Source organism: Lampetra fluviatilis, chromosome 15 (genome assembly GCF_964198595.1).
Source record: "Lampetra fluviatilis chromosome 15, kcLamFluv1.1, whole genome shotgun sequence".
Classification (NCBI taxonomy): domain Eukaryota; kingdom Metazoa; phylum Chordata; class Hyperoartia; order Petromyzontiformes; family Petromyzontidae; genus Lampetra; species Lampetra fluviatilis.
Window position 1 is genome coordinate 1,073,926 of NC_136289.1, and position 23,008 is coordinate 1,096,933.

A 23,008-nucleotide genomic window follows, 5' to 3' on the forward strand; every position below is an offset into this window, starting at 1 on the left:
AAAAGATAAAAAATATTCAAGCCATTTTCAACGGACCAGCGTATGCGAAGGCCTCCCCTACACCATGTCAATCTTGTGTGTGTTTTATTTACCGTACTTCACCACGCTGGTCTGTGTGGTTGGTGAATGAGGGGGGGCGGGGGCGCAGGGAGATGGCAGGATCGGGTTTGGGTAATTGCTTGCTACTAACGATAGTCCCAGAGTCCATAGCGCAGTAGCGTACTAATGGTTGCAATTTTGCATTTACGTGATTGACGGCTTCATCGTATCTCCAGTCCAGAGGTGTAGATATTCTGGGCAGCTGGCCCCAGACTGACGCTACGGTGGCGAGATGTTAATTACCTTGCCTGGTATGCTGGAGGTCGTTGGTTCAATCCCGACCCTGACGACTGCTGTATATTTGAAGTTTGCGTGTCTCTCTCCCCGTGGTCGTGTGGATTTCCACATGACAAGCCACTTCGTTGACCTATCATTTGTGGCCAGGTCGCTTCTGAAAAATAACTATGCGGCTCAGCGGGCCTTACCTGGTAAAATAAAATAATTAAATTTTCATTAAAATATTTATCTTTTCGTTAATTTTGCCAGTTTTGTAATAAAATATATATAAACTGAGAGTCCATTATGGGGGGGGGGGTGGAAGAGCCCACGTAGTGCAAAATGTACAAACGGTCGGCGCGGAGTGTGGGCCCACACAGTGGCCCATGCTGGCAGAGCTCCCGAGGAAGGTCTCTAAACGACCGCGGTGTTGTTGTTACTGTTGCTGATGTGCACATTGTGCAACAGAGGAGGAAGACCCGACCTCCACTGATAGAGACACAAGGGAGTTGCTGAAATTTCCCGACTGCAGGACGGACAGGTAAAACACGCACATACCACCATAGCTCGATATAGATACGCTGTAGATGCGTGCCTGGAGCTTCGTTCGTATGTCAAAACGTCGTATTCGCTTGTGACGTTCGTCCTATGAGAATGCGTCACCAGCCTCCGTAACTTACCATTTCGTCCTATAAACACGTCTCACCATTCATATCGTAAAGGAAGACAATTTATGTTGAAAATAAGGTATTTTTCATACTGTATACTATTAAAATAAAAAAAACTTTGCATAAATGAAAGAAACAGTGTACTGTACGTTAAAATATGTTCACACTCGCCAGGGTAGCCTTGGGCGCAGTCGTGAGGTTGCATTGTCCACCAAACGCCACTGCTCCTTAGAGCACGCTGCTTGGCCGAGACGATTGTAAACAAACATGCTGTGACCTATTGGGGTGCACAACACTCAGAAAACCGGATCATATAATAATTCGATTGTTATTTATGTAGTACTATAGATGGACAACAAATGAATTATTTAGTACCTATCTATTTCTGTACATTTATTTCTTGTTTTACTTATATATTTTTTACCATTAATATAATAATTATATTTATACAGCACTTTTCATCAAGGATCTCAAAGTGCTGTACAGGACACATCAGCAACAGACACTCAGCACAAAAATAATATTATAAATACGTTTTAACAATTTATTAAAATAACTAAACGTTTAATAAGCGGAAGCGTATAAATAGGTTTTAAGGCGCATTTTTAAAATGTCCACGCACTCAAAGATTCCTGATTCCTCGTGGAAGAGCGTTCCATAGCCTGGGGGCCACAGGGGATAAATATCGGTCACCCATAGACCGAAACCTCAACCTGGGCATACTGAAAATGCGTATATCGAACATTCGCTTATCGAGATATTGCTGTACAAGTATCGATCAATAAGACCGCGTGGGCTTAGAAGTAAACATTTTCCGAGGCGACATTTCTGGCAATGGCCTTCATCATGGCAAATAGCCCAAAACGTCTCCTATCGTGTTTTTTTCTTTGAAGGCCACGGGTGACTCTGATTCATGTCATTCAGTTTTCTAGTTATTTGTGCTCGTGCACCACTGCCAATGCAGCATCACCAAGTCATCTCCTCATATGAAACATTTTAGTTTGTGTTCGCTAAAATGCTATTCCACCTGGATAATCCCATGGTTGCAAGTGGTGTCCGTGGTATCAAGTGATGCACAGCACACAAACATCGCAATGCTCATAAATTATCTGAAAATTACTCAATTGGAATCACATACAGAGCAGCAGTATCGCTCCCCACCAAAACTTGGCAGGACCCGACTGAAAAAAGAGTCAGCGGACCTTACCTGGTAAAATAAAAAGAGTCGTAGTCGTGAGTCACGATTGACACTGGAGTTGGCCAGCAGCGGCTGGTGACACGTGAAGTGTAATTGGTGAATACCATTCAAGAAAACATCGGAGAGAGATTTCAGTCATCTCAATTGTGCCCTCATTTATGGCGGGTTTTGTTACTTTCGCGCGAGAAAACAGGTCTTTGTGTGATGCGGAAGACATTCCCATGAGACGTGAACTTCACTCGGCTTGTGCTGACTTTGCACACCGAAGCCACGAGTATCTCCCCATGCCCTCAAGATCAAACTAAGAGTGACCAAACTAAGAGTGACCAAACTAAGAGTTACCAAACTAAGAGTTACCAAGCTAAGAGTGACCAAACTAAGAGTGATCCCTTTTGTAAATCTATTTGGTTGGTATATAATAACTAGCTTCTGTTCAATTTGTAACGTGCCAGAAAAAGTATTTGGTACGCGTACATTTACCCTTAGTGAACCTGATCTAAGGAAACTTGTTTAGTATTTGGTCGTGGGACACAGACACAGTGGAAAAGCATGATGTGTCACATAAACCCTTGGTTACTGAACGCCTTTTGAAAGACCCAATGCAGAAGATCCCTGCGTTTGATCTTCCACGAGGCTCATGTTCCACCCTAAATCGCATCCACTGTGCAAACCTTGGCAGTAGATGCGGATACCCAATACACAAATGGAAAATTAAAAACGCTTCAGTGTGCGACTGTGTGATGGCGCAATGCCCTGATCCACATCGTAACGGTACATTCCACTGCTCCTGACTCAGTTGTTTGGCTTGACCACCTGAATGTACGAAAGAAGAGGAAGAAAACTGAACGTGTGATTTTACCAGTGGGCTCCAGCTGGGAAGGCTGGCATCGTGGGCTCGGATGCAGTTGAGAGGCTGATGTCCTTGCTAATTGGCCATCCCCATGTCCCCCCTCCCCCACCACCAGGCCATTCCGAGTCAGCCCATTGCTGAGCGATTTGCCCCAGAACCCAATACGGCCCGTGGTGTATCGCACGATTCTTGCTAAGACCCTCATCAACTGGGTGACCGTGATCGGAGGAAACCAGACCGGGGTCTTTCTGCAAACCCCTCACAACGGCCAAGCACCGGGCCTCACTGGACTGGAGGAGAACTACCAAATCCTGACGGTGAGACTCGTGTGCCCAACGCTCGCAGGGCGGCCTTTGCCTGCACACCGCGTAAGGTCCAGGCACGCCATCATTTTGTCTGGGGTACGGTGCACTGTAGTTTTTTTTTGTACAAATATACAACTGAGAAACCTAAGCTGGTCGTGAATAACATAATTTTGCCGACTTAAAGCATCAACAATATTCTTGATAACTGGAACACAATGCAAGTGGTAGAGTGTTATCTAGTTTGGCATTTTCCCATTCAGGGGTTGGCGACCAAAATAACAAGAAAAGGCATTTTTTTCGAATTTGGTATAAAAAAAAAAATCGATATTTCAAGAGCCACAATGCACTATGCGAATACTGTCACGAAGCCTTAAAGAGCCACGGCTTCCCGGCCCCTGTTCCAAGGCATGGATATAACATGACTGCGCTAATGTATTTAGTCATAAACGAGAATGAATTAATTACACACGAGGTCACGGATGCATTTATCCATTTGTAAGTTTAATTGTGCTCTTTGTGTGAAGGCTTCACGTGCGTTGCATTGCAGCATACGATGCTACGTATTGCAAACACCCACACACAAGCACGGCGATGCAGCATTCAAGGCAACATTTCTGTCTGCCACTTAGCAGGGAGAACGAGGTTGATGTCACCGCAGTTCTGAACCTACTCGATGCACACTGTCATACGCTCGTCACCTTGCAGCTGTTCAGATGGAGAGTCTTGCGTGATGGATAATTGCGTTACGCGATCCGTCAATGTCGACGTCAAAGCGCGGGGATTGCAAGGATGCACCGGGGAAAAAACGGGAATGCCCTCACTCGGCGCAATACAGACGTTACCAAATTCCACAGGTGGAGGGGCAGATGCGCGGGCCGATGGAGAGACAGAGGTTTTTGCTGGAGAATACAACGAAAGAAGAGGCCACGTGGATCCTTCAGAATCTCACGGCAGAGGTCACGCTCTCCCTGAAGCACAACCCAGAAGGTGGGTGGGACAGCAGGTTGCAGCAGCAGCAACAACAACGATAATAACCATGGGGCATATGCAAACTTGTAAACCACATCATGTCACTTTGAACAGCCAAATAATAATACGATATTCGTTTCGTGTTTATGATGAGTATAAAAAAATAATCTGGATGAGCCAACGCTACAAAGAAAGTTATTCTTTAAACGATTTATGTTCGAGCAACATATTTGATTTTTCACGTGACAGTTGTTTTTTCTCAGATTGCTGTACATTGGTACCCCGGAGATGGAACTTAATTCGTTCCAGAAGGCCATTCGAACACCGATTTGTTCGAACACCGAATTAATTTTCCCCATAAGAATGAATGTAAATGACATTAATTGGTTCCAGACACAAGAAATCTCTCATAAAGCATTTTTACACGAAGTTTACAGTAATTACATGCATAAAATCATACAAGAAAACAAGAAACAGTAAATAAATGGAATAAATGAATAAATATATAGAATAAATGAAATAAATGAACATTGAACTTCACTTTACCTGTAGTAAGGAGAGTTGATGGCTTGAGTGGAAGGTGGTGAGGGGGAGTAGATGGTAAAACCATTGTCTGGGCAAGCGTCATGCACGCTGGGCCATACGCGTCTCAGCCGTACAGGTTCTTTCAAGTCGCGATTGCCCGTTCGACCTCCTAATTTCGTTCGGTTTCCGGGGCAAAAAATGTTCGGAAATATCGTTTGAACACCGATTTGTTCGAGTTCTGGTGCGTTCCATCTCCGAGGTTCTACTGTACTTTATTTAATTCGTTTTTTTCTTTGCTATTGCGGTGACCCAAGGTCCCTCTTGCAAGTGAGACTTTATCTTAGTCTCTTCAGATCTCAACCTGGTGAAACAAATCAACTTGACCTGGTGCTGGTAGCATTAAAGCAGCCATCTACAAACGAGTGTCTGTGTGCACACACAGACACTCGCACATTGGCTTGTGCCACTCTGCGTTGTGCGCCAAACCAGAACGGACTGACAAAGCACTTCACTCATCCTTGGAAAGAGGCATTCCTCCTCTGGGGTCGATTGTCGGAGTTGCCACTTCGTAGAGAGTGAACGTGGCTACGTTAAAACGAGGCGCGATGATACATTAGTATTGGTTTGCTATGTACGGTGCGAAAGAAGTTTAACATACAGTAGTACCTCGGTTAATGTTTTTAATCCGTGTAACGAAAGTTACTGTTTCCCGAAATATCTGTTTCATCTAATTCACTTCTAAGTTGAAAAATAAGTAAAGTATCACAGAGTCTGCAAGAGAGCTGTTTTCACTACCAAAACAGAAAACGCAATGTAAACAAAGCCAGTTCAGGTCTAAACGCTCATAAATGGGCGTCGCTGATTGGCTGAGGCATGGCCCAGCCCCCCTTATGAGCTCTCGGATTGGCCGAAATTTGCGCCCGCGTGCATAACATAAAAGTGTCGTTAATCAAAACGTTAACGTCAGTCAAAACCATGGGGTCCTATCGGAGGCGAGACGTTAACCGAAATACGTTAACCGGTTTCACCGTTAACCGAGGGACTACTGCACGTACATGCATTCGGGGCCATGCTTGCCCCAGCTGTTTTACCGTAACTAATTTGACACCTAATACGGACAGCGCTTGCGGATTCATGTAACGTGGCCCCTGTTCTAAACATAACGTCACTTAAACAGGTTGATGAAACCATTTCCAATTCGGCCGAATTAGGAATGTCCCTCGTGCGTTCTTCCCAGACGTCGCTCAGCTGAGGTAAAAAAATAAGAGGTTGATAGCGAAGATGTCGACAGAAATAGGAGAGAATGGCCACAAGGGACACTGCATCTGTTTGTCCTTACAATTGTCTCCTGAGTCTTGTTTAATGCTCTTGTCATGTGTCGTAAATACTATTGTGATTGAGGTGATAAGGTGACACTTGAAAGATGAAAAGGCCAGAAAATCAGCAGCATAAACGTTGTCCTTGGGTGCAGTAATACAAAGACACGTGCATAAAATGTCACCATTAGATTGACAGTGTGCAAAAGTGTACATTGTACACGTGCACATGTGTACATCGTTTCACTGTGGGATTTTCTCCAATCTTTACAACGATACAGCGGCTTCCTCGCCTTTGTTTAACCTCCCTCTCCAGGGTTTGCCAAGGTGCTGAGCAGTCCAGACATTGGGGATTCCTTCTACGTGCAGATCCACTTCTCGCTGTCGCCAGAGACAGACAACTGTGCCCTGCCCGTGCTGTGTGGGGACTACCTGCACATCACCAACTCCGTGCCGTCCCCCTCCGACCTCCCCCGCTGCACCAAGGCCAGCCACTCCCTGGACGGGGACTCAGGCAAGAAGCGTCGTCATCGCCATCATCATCATAATCATTGCCATCATCATCCTCGTCATCATCATCACCATCATCACTATCACCATCGTCACTATCACCATTTCCGTTATCATCACCATCATAATTTTTCTGCACCTCCGATTACACGGTTGGCGACGTACGGTGTGAAAGAAGTTCAACATACTGTACATACATCATTGATGAGATTTTTAATTGTAATTTTTTTATTTAAATTCTTCTGTTTTAATAGTATATTTGTTTTTTGTCTCTTTAATTCGTTCATTCATTTCGTTCATTTCTCAGTCCGCTTGTGAGGGCTGCGGCAGCAGCATGTTGAGTAGGGCGGTCCAGACCTCCCTTTCCCTGGCGACAGACTCTAGCATTTCCTTGGGAATTCCCAGGCGTTCCCAGGCCAGCCGAGCCTGGTAGAGTTCCAAGGGGAGTCTACCGGGGGGCGTCCTTACCAGGTGCCCGAAACACCTCAACTGGCTCCTCTCGATCCAGAGGAGCAGCGGCTCAATTATGAGGTTCTCCCAGATTACTGAGCTCCTCACCCGATCACGGAGAGTGAGCCCGGCAACCCTGCGGACAAACCTAATTTTGTCCCCTTGTACCCATGATCTCATCCTTTCAGGCATTACCCAAAGCTCATGACCATAGGTGAGGGTGGGAACGTAGATCGACCTGTTAACCGACTGCTTTGTTCGAGAACTCAGCTTCTGCTTCACTACCATTGAACGTTACAGCGCCCGCATCACTGCGGGCACCGCACCGATCCGCCGGCTGATCTCCTTTTTCCACTTTCCCTCAATTGCGAAAGAGACCCCGAGGTACTTAAACTCCTCTACGAAGGGCAGCTGTTACCCCCTCACCTGGAGAGAACAATCCGCCGTCTCCCGGAAGTGAACCACGACCTCAGAATTGGAGGTGCTGATCCTCATCCCAGCCGCTTCATACTCGGCATCAAACCGCTCAAGTGCTCGCTGGAGATCACAGACTGACGAGGCAAAGAGGACAACGTCATCTGAAAAAATCAGCGACGCCACCTCCATGCCCCGTACTGGATACTCTCCATACCTCGGCTGCGCCTTGATATCATGTCCATGAAAATCACAAACAGGAGTGGAGACAAGACACACCCTTGGCAGAGTCTAACACCCACAGCAAACGACTTTGATTTAACACAAAGAATACAGACACAGCTCTTACTCCGGGAATAGAGGGACCGGATAGTGCACAAAAGTGGCACCGGTACTTCATACTCCCGCAGCAGCTCCCACAAGACATTGCGGGGTAACACGGTCATATGCTTTCTCGAAGTCTACAAAGCAGTTGTCGAGTGGAGAAGCATACTCCCATGACCCTTCAAATATCTATGAGAGGGAAAAGAGCTGGTCCATTATTCCACAACCATGATGTAATCCGCATTGTTCCGCTTGAATCTGAGGCACGACCACCGGGTGGAGCCTCCTCTCCAGCAGTCTGGCATAGGCTTTACTTGGGACGCTCAGGAGTGTGATCCCTCTGGAGTTGCAGCACACCCTCTGGTCCCCTTTTCAAAAAAATGGAAACCACGACCCCAGTTTGCCAATCCAGAGGTACTGTACCAGCCTTCCATGCAACATTGAATATGCATGTTAATCATGACACTTCTACACTGTCCAGCGCTTTCAACAGCTCTGGGAAAATCTCGTCCACCCCAGAAACTTTGCCACTACGAAGGCCTATTCTTTGGTTCTTTCGGTAAAGTCATGTCGATAGAACGTGTACTATGTAGTCCCTCGACCGCCGCAGCGACTTCAGCAGCGTGTGTTCCTTCCACCTCTTGACTATTTCCTTAGTTGAGTTCAATGTTATGCCACCCTTACTAAGAACTGCCTGGGCCATGTCCCGTTGACACCTCCTAAGGTGTAGGACGGTTTGCCAGAACATCTTTGAGGCTTATTTTTTGGGTCTTTCGGTAAAGTCACGTAGATAGGTTCAAAGAAAATAATAAAAAAACTACGACGTTTCGATCGCAACACAAGCGACGACTATCAAAACATCAAAAGACCCAAAGAATATGAATTCCTGCAGTCACGAAATCTTTAAGTCAAGATCTTTGAGGCTGCCTAATAGTCCCTCTCCATGGCCACTCCAAACTCCTCCCATGCCCAGGCTTTTGCTTCAACGACTGCTAACACTGCTGCCCTCTTGGCAAGCCAGTACCTCTCAATCGAGTCGGGAGACCTTTTTTCGAGCATAGCTCTGAAATCCTCCTTCTTCAACTTGACAGCTTCCCTCACCACTGGTTACTACCAGTGGGTCCTAGGGTTGCCGCCATGACAGGCACCAACTGCCTTCAGGCCACTATAAAGCCAATCATTGACCTACAGCCCAAGGTGTTCTGGTACTAAGTACACTTATGAGCATCCTTGTGTTCAAACGTGGTGTTTGTTATTGCCATTTCTGTAACGAGCGCAGAATTCCAATAATATCTCACCATTCGAGTTCAGATCAGGAGGGCCATTCCTCCCAATCACCAGGTATCTCCATCGTCACCCACAATCTCCAAGAAGGCCAAATACTCTGAACTTCTGTTTGGTGCATAAACACAGACAACAGTCAGAGTTTTCTTTTCTAAGACCCGAAGTTTCATTGAGACGACCCGCTGATCCACTGGGACAAACTCTAACTGAACAGCACCCAGCCGGGGGCTTGTGAGTATCCCCACACCTGCCCAGGGCCTCTCACCAAGGGTTACTCCGGAATAGGAGAGAGACCACCCCCGATCGAGAAGTTTGGTTCCAGTGCCAATGCTGCGTGTGGAGGTGAGACCAACTATATCTAGTCGGTACATTTCCACCTCCTCCACCAGCCCTGGCTTCTTCCCCCCCCCCCCCCCTCCAGTGACGTGACATTCCACGTCTCAGTAGCTAGTGTCCATCGCCAAGGTCCAGTCCGTCTGAGACTATCCCTCTTCCTGCCAACACTGGCATCGCACCCGCCCCTCACCCTTCATTGTGCGGATGGTGGGCCCACAGGACAGTGCCACATTTTGGGCTGGGCCCGACCGGGTTACGTGGGGTAACCAGGCGCTTGCCAGCGAACACCACCCCCAGGCCTGGCTCCAGGGGTGTGTCCCGATATGCCTTGTGTGGGTGAGGTTCTCTGATTTTTGTATTGTTTAACCATTCATGAGGGGCTTCTTTGGGACCGTTATTTGTCTGGAACCACCCCCCAGACTTGTTCGCCAAGGGAGACCCGACCAGGAGTACAAGGCTCCAGGCCACATAGCTCTGAGGGTCATTGGAACACACAAACCCCACCACCACGATAAGGTTACCATCCTTTGGTGGGGTCTCTCTTAATTGGGATTCCTAAATATGTTGTATGTGTGTTGAACTTTTTTCACACCGTACGTAGCCAACCGTGCTAATAATGTGAATGTTAGGTGAATAACACTCAGTCTGTGCTGCTCTCCAGTTGCCTGGGTGAAAAGTGGGAAAGGTTTTGTGCAATCCGTGTCAGATGCCTCAATAAACTTAAAGGACTGAGTGTTTTACCACTTACGTCACATTTTTGCCCCTTGATGTAAAAATAGTTTTCCTTTCACAATGTCCTAATACATTTCGGCAGGTGCAAGTTGGAGAGCGTTACCCTTATTACGAATGGCAGTGGACTTTGTAAAATCCATTGTAATGATGAATGTGTGTGGTCCGTTAATAGACTTTCATTGGAAGAACAACGAGTCGTGGCATGCCTGGAAGATTGATCCAGAAACCCTGGAGCACAAGCAAAGAGGCATGGTACCCAACTATCAAAAGTGAGGATACCCTTCGGGATGGGTGACGCAGTGAGGACACGCTAAGGGATGGGTGACGCAGTGAGGACACACTAAGGGATGGGTGACGCAGTGAGGACACGCTAAGGGATGGGTGACGCAGTGAGGACACACTAAGGGATGGGTGACACAGTGAGGACACACTAAGGGATGGGTGACACAGTGAGGACACGTTCAGGGATGGGTGACGCAGTGATGACACACTAAGGGATGGGTGACACAGTGAGGACACACTAAGGGATGGGTGATGCAGTGAGGACACACTAAGGGATGGGTGACACAGTGAGGACACGCTAAGGAATGGGTGACGCAGTGAGGACACACTAAGGGATGGGTGACGCAGTGAGGACACACTAAGGGATGGGTGACACAGTGAGGACACGCTAAGGGATGGGTGACACAGTGAGGACACACTAAGGGATGGGTGACGCAGTGAGGACACACTAAGGGATGGGTGACGCAGTGAGGACACACTAAGGGATGGGTGACGCAGTGAGGACACACTAAGGGATGGGTGACACAGTGAGGACACGCTAAGGGATGGGTGACGCAGTGAGGACACACTAAGGGATGGGTGACGCAGTGAGGACACGTTCAGGGATGGGTGACGCAGTGAGGACACGCTAAGGGATGGGTGACGCAGTGAGGACACGCTAAGGGATGGGTGACACAGTGAGGACACACTAAGGGATGGGTGACACAGTGAGGACACGTTCAGGGATGGGTGACACAGTGAGGACACACTAAGGGATGGGTGACACAGTGAGGACACGCTAAGGGATGGGTGACGCAGTGAGGACACGCTAAGGGATGGGTGACACAGTGAGGACACACTAAGGGATGGGTGATACAGTGAGGACACACTAAGGGATGGGTGACACAGTGAGGACACGCTAAGGGATGGGTGACGCAGTGAGGACACACTAAGGGATGGGTGACACAGTGAGGACACACTAAGGGATGGGTGACACAGTGAGGACACGTTCAGGGATGGGTGACGCAGTGAGGACACACTAAGGGATGGGTGACACAGTGAGGACACACTAAGGGATGGGTGATGCAGTGAGGACACACTAAGGGATGGGTGACACAGTGAGGACACGCTAAGGAATGGGTGACGCAGTGAGGACACACTAAGGGATGGGTGACGCAGTGAGGACACACTAAGGGATGGGTGACACAGTGAGGACACGCTAAGGGATGGGTGACACAGTGAGGACACACTAAGGGATGGGTGACGCAGTGAGGACACACTAAGGGATGGGTGACGCAGTGAGGACACACTAAGGGATGGGTGACACAGTGAGGACACGCTAAGGGATGGGTGACGCAGTGAGGACACACTAAGGGATGGGTGACGCAGTGAGGACACGTTCAGGGATGGGTGACGCAGTGAGGACACGCTAAGGGATGGGTGACGCAGTGAGGACACGCTAAGGGATGGGTGACACAGTGAGGACACACTAAGGGATGGGTGACACAGTGAGGACACGTTCAGGGATGGGTGACACAGTGAGGACACACTAAGGGATGGGTGACACAGTGAGGACACGCTAAGGGATGGGTGACGCAGTGAGGACACGCTAAGGGATGGGTGACACAGTGAGGACACACTAAGGGATGGGTGATACAGTGAGGACACACTAAGGGATGGGTGACACAGTGAGGACACGCTAAGGGATGGGTGACGCAGTGAGGACACGCTAAGGGATGGGTGACACAGTGAGGACACACTAAGGGATGGGTGACGCAGTGAGGACACGTTCAGGGATAGGTGACACAGTGAGGACACACTAAGGGATGGGTGACGCAGTGAGGACACGCTAAGGGATGGGTGACGCAGTGAGGACACGCTAAGGGATGGGTGACGCAGTGAGGACACGCTAAGGGATGGGTGACACAGTGAGGACACGCTAATGGATGGGTGACACACTGAGCAGGGTAGAGGACAATGGTGGTGGTGAACACATTGAGGAATAAATAACGAAGGCAACGGGCTGGTAATCCCGTTTCCCATCGCGTCACGCCGGATCATCTCTAGCTCCGCGGTACTGAATGCATCTTACGAGGACTGTAGGCCGAAACAGGAGTAGACTTAATAATTCCCACGATTGGTAATTGCTGTCCACAATCTTCTTCATATTATTGAATGCACGATACTGCATTGAGAGCCATATGATTGTTCTCTCTGCACACAGTAGGTCGGTTCATATTCTTGGTTCTTTCGGTAAATGTTGGTTGTCGTTCTACAAGCAGTGACACCATTCATATTTGTATCCCACAATGTAATTCTGCCATTGAAGCTCTCAAACAAGAGACCACAATGATCACACATGCTTGCTCGGACGCTCACACGCTTGGACGCTCAGACGTTCAGTTGCGTCATCTGCGGGGGTTTCACCTCTTGGTGCTGTGAAGCCCGGTTCGGTGCGGCGATAGTGAGAGCATCATTACAGCAGCGTCCGGTGGACGGCCCGAGTCGGGTGCATTGCCCAAAGAGAGCGGTGGGATTGAGCGGCTCATTGTCGTGAGAGTCTACTTTGTAACAGTCGTCATCGCGTGCGTCGTTGGCCATCCCTTCTGTGCCCTTTCGAATGTCGGTGTGTTTGTTGTCGCTGTGCCTCTAATTGCTGTACCTTTAGTCTCTACTTTTCATTTGACTAACCGATTCCCGGAACCTTCATAAATAAATCCTAAACACGTGAATCAAAGTCGTGCTTTAAGGTGGTTTCACGTCTTTACCTCTGGCCCCTGCGTGTCTTGTCGATGTGGCTGGTTGCTGTGTCTCAATGGACATGTGGCTTGTTGTGAGTGTCATAAACCGCTGCTGTAACTCTGTTTTTGTTGTGCCCGGTGGCTTTGTCTGGTCGCGTGGTTCAGGGCGAAGGCGCTGCTTCTTGTGAAACAGAAGCGGCTGATGGGAGGCTCCGGCGATAGTGCTCAACAGTCATGGAGCCAGGTTAATCGTCTGCACTCGGTTCACATGCGTTTTAACGTAAAACTCATTGTTACGCTCCGACACAGCAGGCTACTTCCTCTCTGTTATTGTTGTTCCTCGCAGCAGCGGTGGCAGCTTTTGGCTAACCATCGAACAAAAGACGGTCGCCGTATCGCGCACTTTCAGATGCACTTCTGCGGCCGGCTGAAATGCTCTTCCTTCTGATATTAGGAAGTCACTGGAGCTTATGCACTTTTAAGCCATCTAGATTGACAATTCATTTATTTTCTAACTGCTTTTTGCATTTAATTTATTGTCCTTCCTCTGCACCACCAATTAGCATAGTTGGCTACGTACGGTGCTGGCCTGGAGCGGGTCCAGGCAGTCCATCTTTGAAGGGGGGGGGATGCCCATTACAGCCCAGAGTTTACCCGAATGCCACGTTATCGATAACGGCTCTGACGTGGCATGGGACAGGACGTGTCTGGACATGGTGTGTGTGCGGATGCAGCAGCATTAGACTCTGGTGAACTCGCGGCTGGTTTTAAATAAAGGGTGTCAATCATCTGTCCATTATCGAGTTGTTTTGAGATTTCAAGCTCCCCTCTGGCTTGGTTGCAGATTTTCCGTTCCAGGAGAGTCGAAATTGTTCGCTTTGTACGAGCCAACAGACAAGGAGGCTGGCCGTCCGTGCGAGAGACAAGTGCGTAAAACGCTCGCAAAACTCACACACCGGAGGTGGTGGGCATACGCACGTGTACTCGCGCTCGCATGCTATTAGGTCGTGGGGATATCTCTGCAAAGAGTATTGGTTATCTCTTATGGCTAGAGTGGCAGCATCCGATAAAGAAGTTGATTCCTTAAATTATGCTGATAGGAGTTTCGTAAGACAGAATGAGATTGCGGGTCCACACCGATGCAGTATTACAAGGTTCGCACAATCATGCACACAAATAAAAATACTTTCATTTTATCTCGCGTCATTCAATCTAATAGCATCCCATAACGCTGTACGTTAATTATATATAAGGACACAAATAACATATATGGCCATTACCAAGCAAATCAAAACCCTGCTACCAAGAAGAGTAACAAAAATAATTCATGAACTAATTATGAAATGGCACCGAAACAAAAGCACAAAAAACTAAAAGAGTTATCACAACAGAGTAATGAGCCCATGAGGTCCACTGCCACAGATCCCAGACCACAGTCACCACTTCCCCAACCAAGATGGGAACCATGGTGGTGGAGTGTCATTGAAATCCAGCTGTATTCAAAGGCGAGGAGCTTCTTCTCGAGTTGCTGTGCCTGAGTCCGGCTCTCTGACCAAGCAAAAAAAATATTTAATAAAGAAATGGCACCAAAACCAATGCGGGCAGCGGCAGTGCGAGTGGGAAGCGAGTGTGATGAGAGAGGCCACGGAGAGCAGAGGGGGGCAAGGCTGCGCCACCGCGCCTCTCTCGTACGTCACTACCGAGTCACGGTTGGCGCTTTGCCAGTTTACAAACTTAAAGGCAGATTTCAAGTTTATCGCTCTGCCTCGTATTTAGATTAAGCTGAATGCTTTCATCTTCTTGAATCCCTGCAGTCACGAAAGCTTTAAATCGAAACTGAATGCTTTCATTCGGTGTTTGATGTTTGTCTCAACAGTAAAGAGAGACAGTGGTGGAATACGAGTGTATTGAGTTCAACCGAGTTGCAGACGTACACTTGGAGGCAACACATTTATTTTACACCAACACACGGGGTAACTTACCCTTAACAGAATAACAACCTATGGTGGTGACCACCAGGCTAACTGCACTAATCAAAATGTAACTAGCTACTACAGACCGGGACCACAACTTGGGTCTAGGTCCACGTGTTGGAGGCTCGGAGAACGTAGACGAAGGTTTCTTCAGGATGAACAACAACGCCGGCCCCTCTGGGGGACCCGGCTTATATTCTCTCCAGCGTGGCTGGCTCAGCCACGACCACCTTCCAGAATCCTCGAGCAGGATCTGGACCCCGACCACGTGACCACCCCTAGCCCCCACTCGGGACCCCTTTGTAGACCAGAGTGCCATGGCCTTTAGTAACCTCATTCCTACGGCCGGCACTCCCACACCCTGTCCTGTAGGGCTGGCACTGCACGCCAAGCGTGGTGCCATCCAGAGCTATCAATCAGCGCTGACCGAGCCCCTCTAGAGTCGATACTACACCCACATCATCGTGGTGTCCGCGATGTCGTTACATCGCACGCCGTACCTCTCTAGGGTCGGCACTGTACAGTGACATCCCGTGATGTCACTACACCAGTATAAGCCCAAGGCATGAAGGGAGATTTGTAGACTCTGTGCAGCAGAATGATAATTATCATAGTCCAATCGAGGGAACTCGTGTGATGATCTGGCGTGGTCACCCTCACGTGTTTCAGGTAACACCTGATCGTTCCACACGTGCGGATTACAGTCGCAAGTAGCTCAATGAGCAGTTGCAGTTAGTCCCGTGTGACCTATTAAAAACTGTAAACAAAAAAGCATTATTATAGCAGCCAAATACTCTAAACGTGGAGGGAAAAACCGGAGGACCCGGAGAAAAACCCACGTGACCACAGGGAGAGTGAGAGACACGCAAACTCCAAATATATACAGGCGTCGTAAGGGTCGGGATCGAACCCACGACCTACTGCATACCAGGCGAGGGAGTTAACATCTCCTAGCCACCCGCACGTTGCACTAATCTACGTGGGGGGTACAATGAGACACCCGGAGCAAGGACAACGGAGGCACCAGCGTGCACTGACCGCTTGGGGTGCATCCCCTGCTCCTTCCCCCTCCTCCTCCTCCTGCAGACAGTGGGGGCTGGCTGCCCTACACGCTGGTGACGCCTCACCGAGTGACGGCACGCCGCCCCGTCGTCGTGCTGCCCAGCCTGGTGGCACGGCACCTGGGCCCGCTGCTCGCCAGGCAGCACCAGGACATGGTCCACTGCCTTCCAGGTGGTGCTCCTCGACCTTCACTGTGACCTATTAAACTAAACTGTGTTTTAGTTTACCAGCTAAGGAACCACTGAGCTATGTGGCTCATTTACATAAGCGTCCTGGCTATCACAAATGACAGCTCAACCAAGTGGCACTGGCCCCGTTCAGCTTCCACCTGCACCGTGGAGGCTAACCGGGGCCGGTGGGAACAATTAATGGGGGGCCGGTGGGAACGATTCAGGGGGGGCTGGTAGGAATGATTCACGCCCCTGCTGCGTGCCCCTTTGTTGGACCGACAAGAGAGGCCAAATTTAAAACGTCTTCGTGTTGCTCCACTGCTTCCCCATCAACCTCTTCATTGCAGTGTCTCCAGCGTTGTAACGTGGCGGCCACGACCAGCCCTTGGCCTTTCCTTTCCACCCTGTTGCCGTCTCTCCTCATTTTGCCGCTTCAACGACCACCGACTCCTCTCGGTCATCCCCTTTGTCAACCTCTGCTCTATGGGTGGTCATTCCTCCCTTCCCAGCTGTCCGTATTGTATGTAACCACCAGGGATACGGAAACATCGGGGGCCGGGGGGCAACGGGGGGGGGGGGGGGTACTTAAGGGCAGAGCGGGCGAGTGCCCTCCAACGTTTGGACGGTGATAGTCGCCAGCTGTGTGCCGTGTTGTCTCGTTCGTCTGTACATATGTATGTTGAACTTTTTTCGCACCGTACGTAGCCAACCGTGCTAGTCGAAGTCTCCATGACCTCCTCGGGACTCTGCGCTCCGGCTCGCATCGCGGCCTCCTACCGCTGCTTCCAACGTGGGAGATGCGGTGTGCACCGCTCGTTCCAGTAAAACATACATTTAAAAAAATCAAGTGTGAATTAAGCGGTGACACGAACGTGAATGGGAGATGTTGTTTCCTGTGTGAAGCAGTGCGACACGATGCACGTGTGTGTTTATTGATTGTGTATGTAATCTATGAGACTACCGCGACGTGGTAACTCTCGTGGATATCCGCGATGGTGTCTGGCACTCCCCTCACAGTGAACCTCTCACCCGAGGAGTTTGCCAGGCGCGAGAACAAGGGGGAGCTTTTGAAGTCTGGTGGCCCTGGGAGCGGACCTCACAGCTGCTGGCTCCTTCGTTCCTTGCGGGAGCAGATGGACAAGGTGGATTCACACCCACAGGAGACACGCTATCCCATTTCCATGGCTAATTGCATATGTGTGTGTGTGTCTGTGTCTTTATATGCGTGTGCGGCGCCGTCCTTTATAAGTGCTCGCTAAAAGCACTTGCCCGAACCGAGTTTGTTAAGGCTATAAGGGGGTCTTTGTGTGTGTTTATGTATGCCTGTTGCACTTCTTTCACACCGTATGTAGCCAACCATGCTAATTGGAGGTACGGTGGGTAAGGACAACAAACTAAACACAAAAAGCAGTTCTAAAACAAATACATTTTCATTCCAGACGATTTAAAAGTGGCTTCCTTATATCGGAAGAGCGTTCCAGATGGCCGCAGAAGCGCATCTGAAAGCGTGTGTTGTGTTGACCGTCTTTGTTCGACGGATAGCTAAAAGCAACGGCCAGGATGACCGGAGATCAGGGAGGCATCCTGCTTCATTTGTCCAGAACTCAGTGTCTAATGAGCGCAACCTCATCGGGAGCCAATGCAGCTCAGCGAGCTGTGGGCATGCGGCCTAGAACTGCTGAGCCCCAAGTGCACTGACGGTCCCATTGGGCTGAGCGCACCTGCCACGGAGCCAGTGTTCACAGTCGGTGGCTCAACCCGTCGTAGCCTCATCCCTCGGAATCCTCTGAGTCCTCCAGTGAATTTCTTTCTCGGTACAAGGCTCCGTGTAGCTTTGTTTAATTGTACCCTCAGTGTTTGATGCGCGACAGTTACAAAGAGCAAATCAAAATATAAATATCCTTCCATACAATCAAGATGCTGCTCCAGTGCAAAGGTACACACACTGGACTTGCAATCCGAAGGTCACCGTATTGAAATCTCTGCGCTGCAGTTGAAACAATGGGCTATATTTCTTCAATCCCTCTGCCTCCGGCCACCCAGCAGTGTGAGTCACACCGCAGTCAGTCGATTGGGCAGGTCATTCGTGGCGGGGTCAAATGTGGGTACTCCCACTTCTGCCACGGCGTCTAGAAAAGTAGACCCAAGATACTCTACTCTCCAGAGCTCCCTCTAAGCTCGTAGCATGAGCAAGACATTGCAGGGCTGCGCCTCTTTATTGTAACCACGTTGTGGCCGAGCTGAATCCACTCACTCTCGTTTTGAACAAAAAATGCATGAACGTCTTGAATGTGGAGTTCAGGAGAACTTCCTTCATAAGCACCGAGAAGACGCTGGCTGTGTTGTTGACGCGTGTCTCTGTCCCGCAGGTTCACTGCGTGATTCCAATCGGTTTGGATGCTGTGGAACTTCTTCACAAAGCTGACATTTTCCCCATCATCATTTTCATCTTCTTTAAAAACAAGTGAGAAAATGACATGAGTGTGCGCACGTGTGTGTGTGCATCAACTTAACCGACCTCTAACCCCACACTTATTGGTGCGCTTCAACAGTGGGCAGCTGGGCGGTGCAGTGGTGACCACTACTCGCACCTCACCGCAAGAAGGACCTGGGTTCGATTCCCGACTCGGGCGGCGTTTCTGTGCAGAGTTGAAATGTTCTCCCCTTGCTCGGCATGGGTTTCCTCTGGGTTCTCCGGTTTACTCCAATATCTGGAAAAAGAATCGTACAATATATATGTGTGCATGTATGTTGAACTTCTCACCGTACGTAGCCAATCGAGGGTTCGGGGGAAGGACAACAAACTAAACACAAAAAGCAGTTCTGAAGAAATTAGTTTTCAATCTAGAACAATGTAACTGGTCTTGGCAAAAAATATCTGCAAATTACTGAAATGGGATTACAAAAAGTAACATCATCTTTAAATACAAATACTCGAGCCTTTCCTGAGTAAACGAGCGGAATCGTCACAACAGTGGGAGCTCATTCGTCTCAGTCTGTAACCACTTTGTATTGAACGGCAAAACCACCACTTCTAAACGTCCACGCAATTAAGTGTGACACTACGCTCATCTTCATGGATAGGCTTGAGCCCAAGGTGAAAATTACACATTTCCATGGTTACTTTTCCATTGAGTGACCACTGTTCCCTTCCAACTTTACTCGGTGTATCCGCCCAGATGGACAATTCCCGCAACTCCGATGAGCACGGTTGGCTACGTACGGTGTAAAAGAAGTTCAACGTACGTACATATGTACAATTGGCTGCCAGCTGGTGGTGAGATGTTAACTCCCTGGCCTGGTGTGCAGGAGGTCGTAGGTTAGATACCGACCCTGACGCCTGTTGTATATTTGGAGTTTGCATGTCTCTCTCCCCGTGGTTGTGTGGATTTTTCTCCGGGTGCTCCGGTTTTTCCCTCTACATTCAGAAACATGAGCTTAAGAGTATTTGGCTGCTATACATTTCCACATGACGAGCGACTGTGTTGTGTTCTCATTTGTTGCTTCTGAAAACGAGCTACATAGATCAGTGGGCCTTACTTGATAAAATAAAAACAGTTAGCTAAATAGTTACAGTAGTATTTGAACAACTGGGATTGTAACCCGTGCTCTTGCTCCGTGCCATCCCCCGGACGCGTGACAACCAACAAGAAGTGTGGGGGGGGGGGGGGTAGGGGGGTGGCGAGCGAAGCCCAATAATAACGTAACACCGCTTCGCAGGAAAGAGCTGTCGCTGATGGATCCTACGGACAACTCGTCGCCGCCAACCGTGGCATTCAACGAGGACCGGAAGGCATTGGCCGAGAGTGGATACAACTACGTGGAGCTCAAGGGCAGAGGCTCGCTGCTCAAGGCGCTCACCAGCGAGCAGGACAGCGGCGCGCCGGCGGCTAAGGATGGCACGGTGGTGGGGGTCATCCTGCAGGAGGCAAGGGAGGCGGTCGTCACGGAGCAGAAGAGGCGCGTTTGGGTCCCGCGCAAGCACATGTGAGGGGGGCAGCTGGGGGAGGGGGGAAGCGCCGCCGTGACGGCGTCGACGGTGGGCAACGACAGTCCGGGACGGAAGCCAGGAGGGTGCACGGCGCACACCCTCGAAGGAGAAAAGCCATGTGCAGTGCACGTTCCACATGCGTCGCATCAATTGCGAGGGAAGTTTTTCGCGGGTGACCGCATATTATTTTTTGTATTAGTAGTTGATAAATAAAGAATGCGCGGCAATAATCTCGTCTTGCCGGTGCGCTGTGCGGGATGGGGTACCGCGTGTGGGGCGTTGAGGAGGGATGGGCGAGTGCTGGTCTCACTCGAGAACGGGGATGGCTCCAGCAGCTGGCTACAGAGCCAACGCCTTGCGTGGCTCGCGGGGCGTCCTTTGAGAGTCTCTCGGTTGTTGTTTATTGTTGAAAATGTTTCCACGTTTAACTCCTTGCATATATGCACGCGCGTGCATGCGTGTGTGTGTAGGGTGTAAATGGGGAGCGGTAGTGTAGCGGTTAGCGCGCTGCGCTACGAACCTGGTAACCCGGGTTCTATTCCCGCTCACGGCCAAGACCAGTGACGATTATCTGAACCGGTCCTGGGCCTCCCCTAGGTCGACTCAGTCTCAAATGAGTACCTGGTGCAGTGTATAAACATCGCCACTGGGGAGACAAAGGCGGCCGGGCGTGTTGTTGACCACCCCCCCCCCTTCGTGTGTCGTGCTGGCCTTCATAAGTGCTTGCTAACAGCACTTGCTCCAACAGTCTGTTAAGGCTATACGAGGGATCTTTGTCTTTATCTTTGTAGGGTGTAATGCCATGTTGGTCACATCTCGCAAAGGTTGATCATGTTTATATTTGTTAGAGAGGTCTCCATAAAAAAATTGCTGAAATTGACAGTTTCTTGAAAGACTAATGTACATCGTCGTGTTCACCCGTTCACATACACATAGGCAGCTTTCATCCTACCGGCTGTAAACGTTGCAATGCATTTAAATATATAACGTTTGCTGACTTGTTACATTCCATTAAGACGTTTGTTTTACTTGTTGGTATTTTAGCAGCTTCCTGTATTTTAAGGGCTAATTGCGCGTGCTGACCTGCATGCTGATGTGCGTGCTGACCTGCGTGCTGACCTGTGTGTTGATCTGCGTGTCCACTTGCTTCCCGTCCACTCTTGCGCCGCGGTGTCTCTCTCGCGCTGCTGCTCGCGTCGTGTTGGTGATGTTGTCTACATGTTCAACTGATATTGCCTTTTTTAAAAATTCAGGAAGATGGAACCCAAAATACAAATGGCTCAATGTGTATCAACCCCATTCGGTGTACTAACCCATGTTGGAGTGACATCGCCATGATATCACTGGAGTGCCGTATTGACGCACCTTTCCACAATGTTCGCTTGCCCAGAATGTCTCCTTTTCCTCCCGAATTAACCTTTAAATTCGCGTCAGACAGCCCGAGACCCGGCCAAGGTTTTCAGGACGAATATTCGATATAGATACCTACAGTGCGACGCCCATGTGTTCCTTACGTCACGTCCTGCTTTGACAGCAACGGAGAAAGAAGAACGAGAAGGCTGATGCCGCGATTCAAGCCACTTTGGAGAGCGAGGACTGTGATAGCAATGGAAGCATTCAGCCTCATCAACGATGGCGTTTGAAATGCAACTGGCAAAGCATTGCAGTTTTGTGTTGAGTACAGCATCCGTACAATGGGGCAGTGCTCGGTTATGCAATGAACAGACCGCACTTAGCCAGAAATTCACGACAGGGCGGTTCAATTGACGAATGTTGCTCAAGTGGACAAACCTGCACAACCTTTGGGTTTTCTACATTGTCAATATTTCACGCTTTGGGGCGTGTAAAGTTGTCTCGAGATACATAGGATATATGATTAAGGGCCGTGACCTTATCTTCATATTGAAAGTGTCACGTTGGTCTTGGCATCTGTGTCCACCAGGCTAATGAAGTCAAAACGTCATGCCCTTTTGAGTCCCCATAGAGTGCCGTGACCTGCCATTATCGCGATGTTCGATAAATTAGTTTCTTTGCCGGCGTTAGTGAAGAAAAAAACTAGGAGAGACGGTGGAAAGCTACCAAGACGCCGCATACATGCTAGAGATGCGTGCGCGTGGATTGATTTCAGTGGTTGGGGACTTGTGCAGTGTGCAGAACTTCTTCCGCACCATACGAAACCAACCGCGCCAATCAGCGGCGTCTGCGCCACGCATTCTCTCGGCACGCTCACCAGAATTCACCCAGGAGGGCTGGCGGTGGCTATCCTGCTGCAGGTTATTTATTAGGAGTTTTCACCGACACTGGTTGCCTTCCATGGATAAAGACCCCCCCCCCCCATTCTGTCTTCTCACTGCAAGTGAACATTAATGTTGTTTTATCATGTTCCTGAGTAGCTATAGTACCGGATAGGGGCTCCAACACCAGTCAGGGAATTAAGTTAAACTTTAGTTTTCAATTCTCGTGGAATCATTCCTTGTTTACAAATCTTGGTAAACTTGTTTTTTTACTGGCAATTAATTAAGCCCGTTTGGCGGCGTGGATTCCTCTGCGTCGGTGTCCATGCTGAAGTACGATGACGGTGGTGATACAGGTGACTTGTGTGGCGTCCAGCACG

General features: G+C 49.3%; 1 protein-coding gene across 1 annotated transcript in view; it reads left to right on the plus strand.

Annotated features, from left to right (window-relative positions):
* Window positions 1–20,394, plus strand: part of LOC144936048 (caspase recruitment domain-containing protein 11-like) — a 49,272-nt gene extending 28,878 nt beyond the window's left edge. Inside the window, exons 14-24 of the mRNA XM_078862857.1 lie at window positions 784–856; window positions 3,147–3,348; window positions 4,191–4,323; window positions 6,463–6,660; window positions 10,369–10,465; window positions 13,364–13,442; window positions 14,043–14,124; window positions 16,258–16,404; window positions 17,421–17,545; window positions 18,773–18,867; window positions 20,124–20,394. Coding sequence (XP_078718983.1) covers window positions 784–856; window positions 3,147–3,348; window positions 4,191–4,323; window positions 6,463–6,660; window positions 10,369–10,465; window positions 13,364–13,442; window positions 14,043–14,124; window positions 16,258–16,404; window positions 17,421–17,545; window positions 18,773–18,867; window positions 20,124–20,394 — 1,502 coding nt within the window. The remainder of the gene's footprint in view (window positions 1–783; window positions 857–3,146; window positions 3,349–4,190; window positions 4,324–6,462; window positions 6,661–10,368; window positions 10,466–13,363; window positions 13,443–14,042; window positions 14,125–16,257; window positions 16,405–17,420; window positions 17,546–18,772; window positions 18,868–20,123) is intronic.
* The last annotated feature ends 2,614 nt before the right edge of the window (window positions 20,395–23,008 follow it).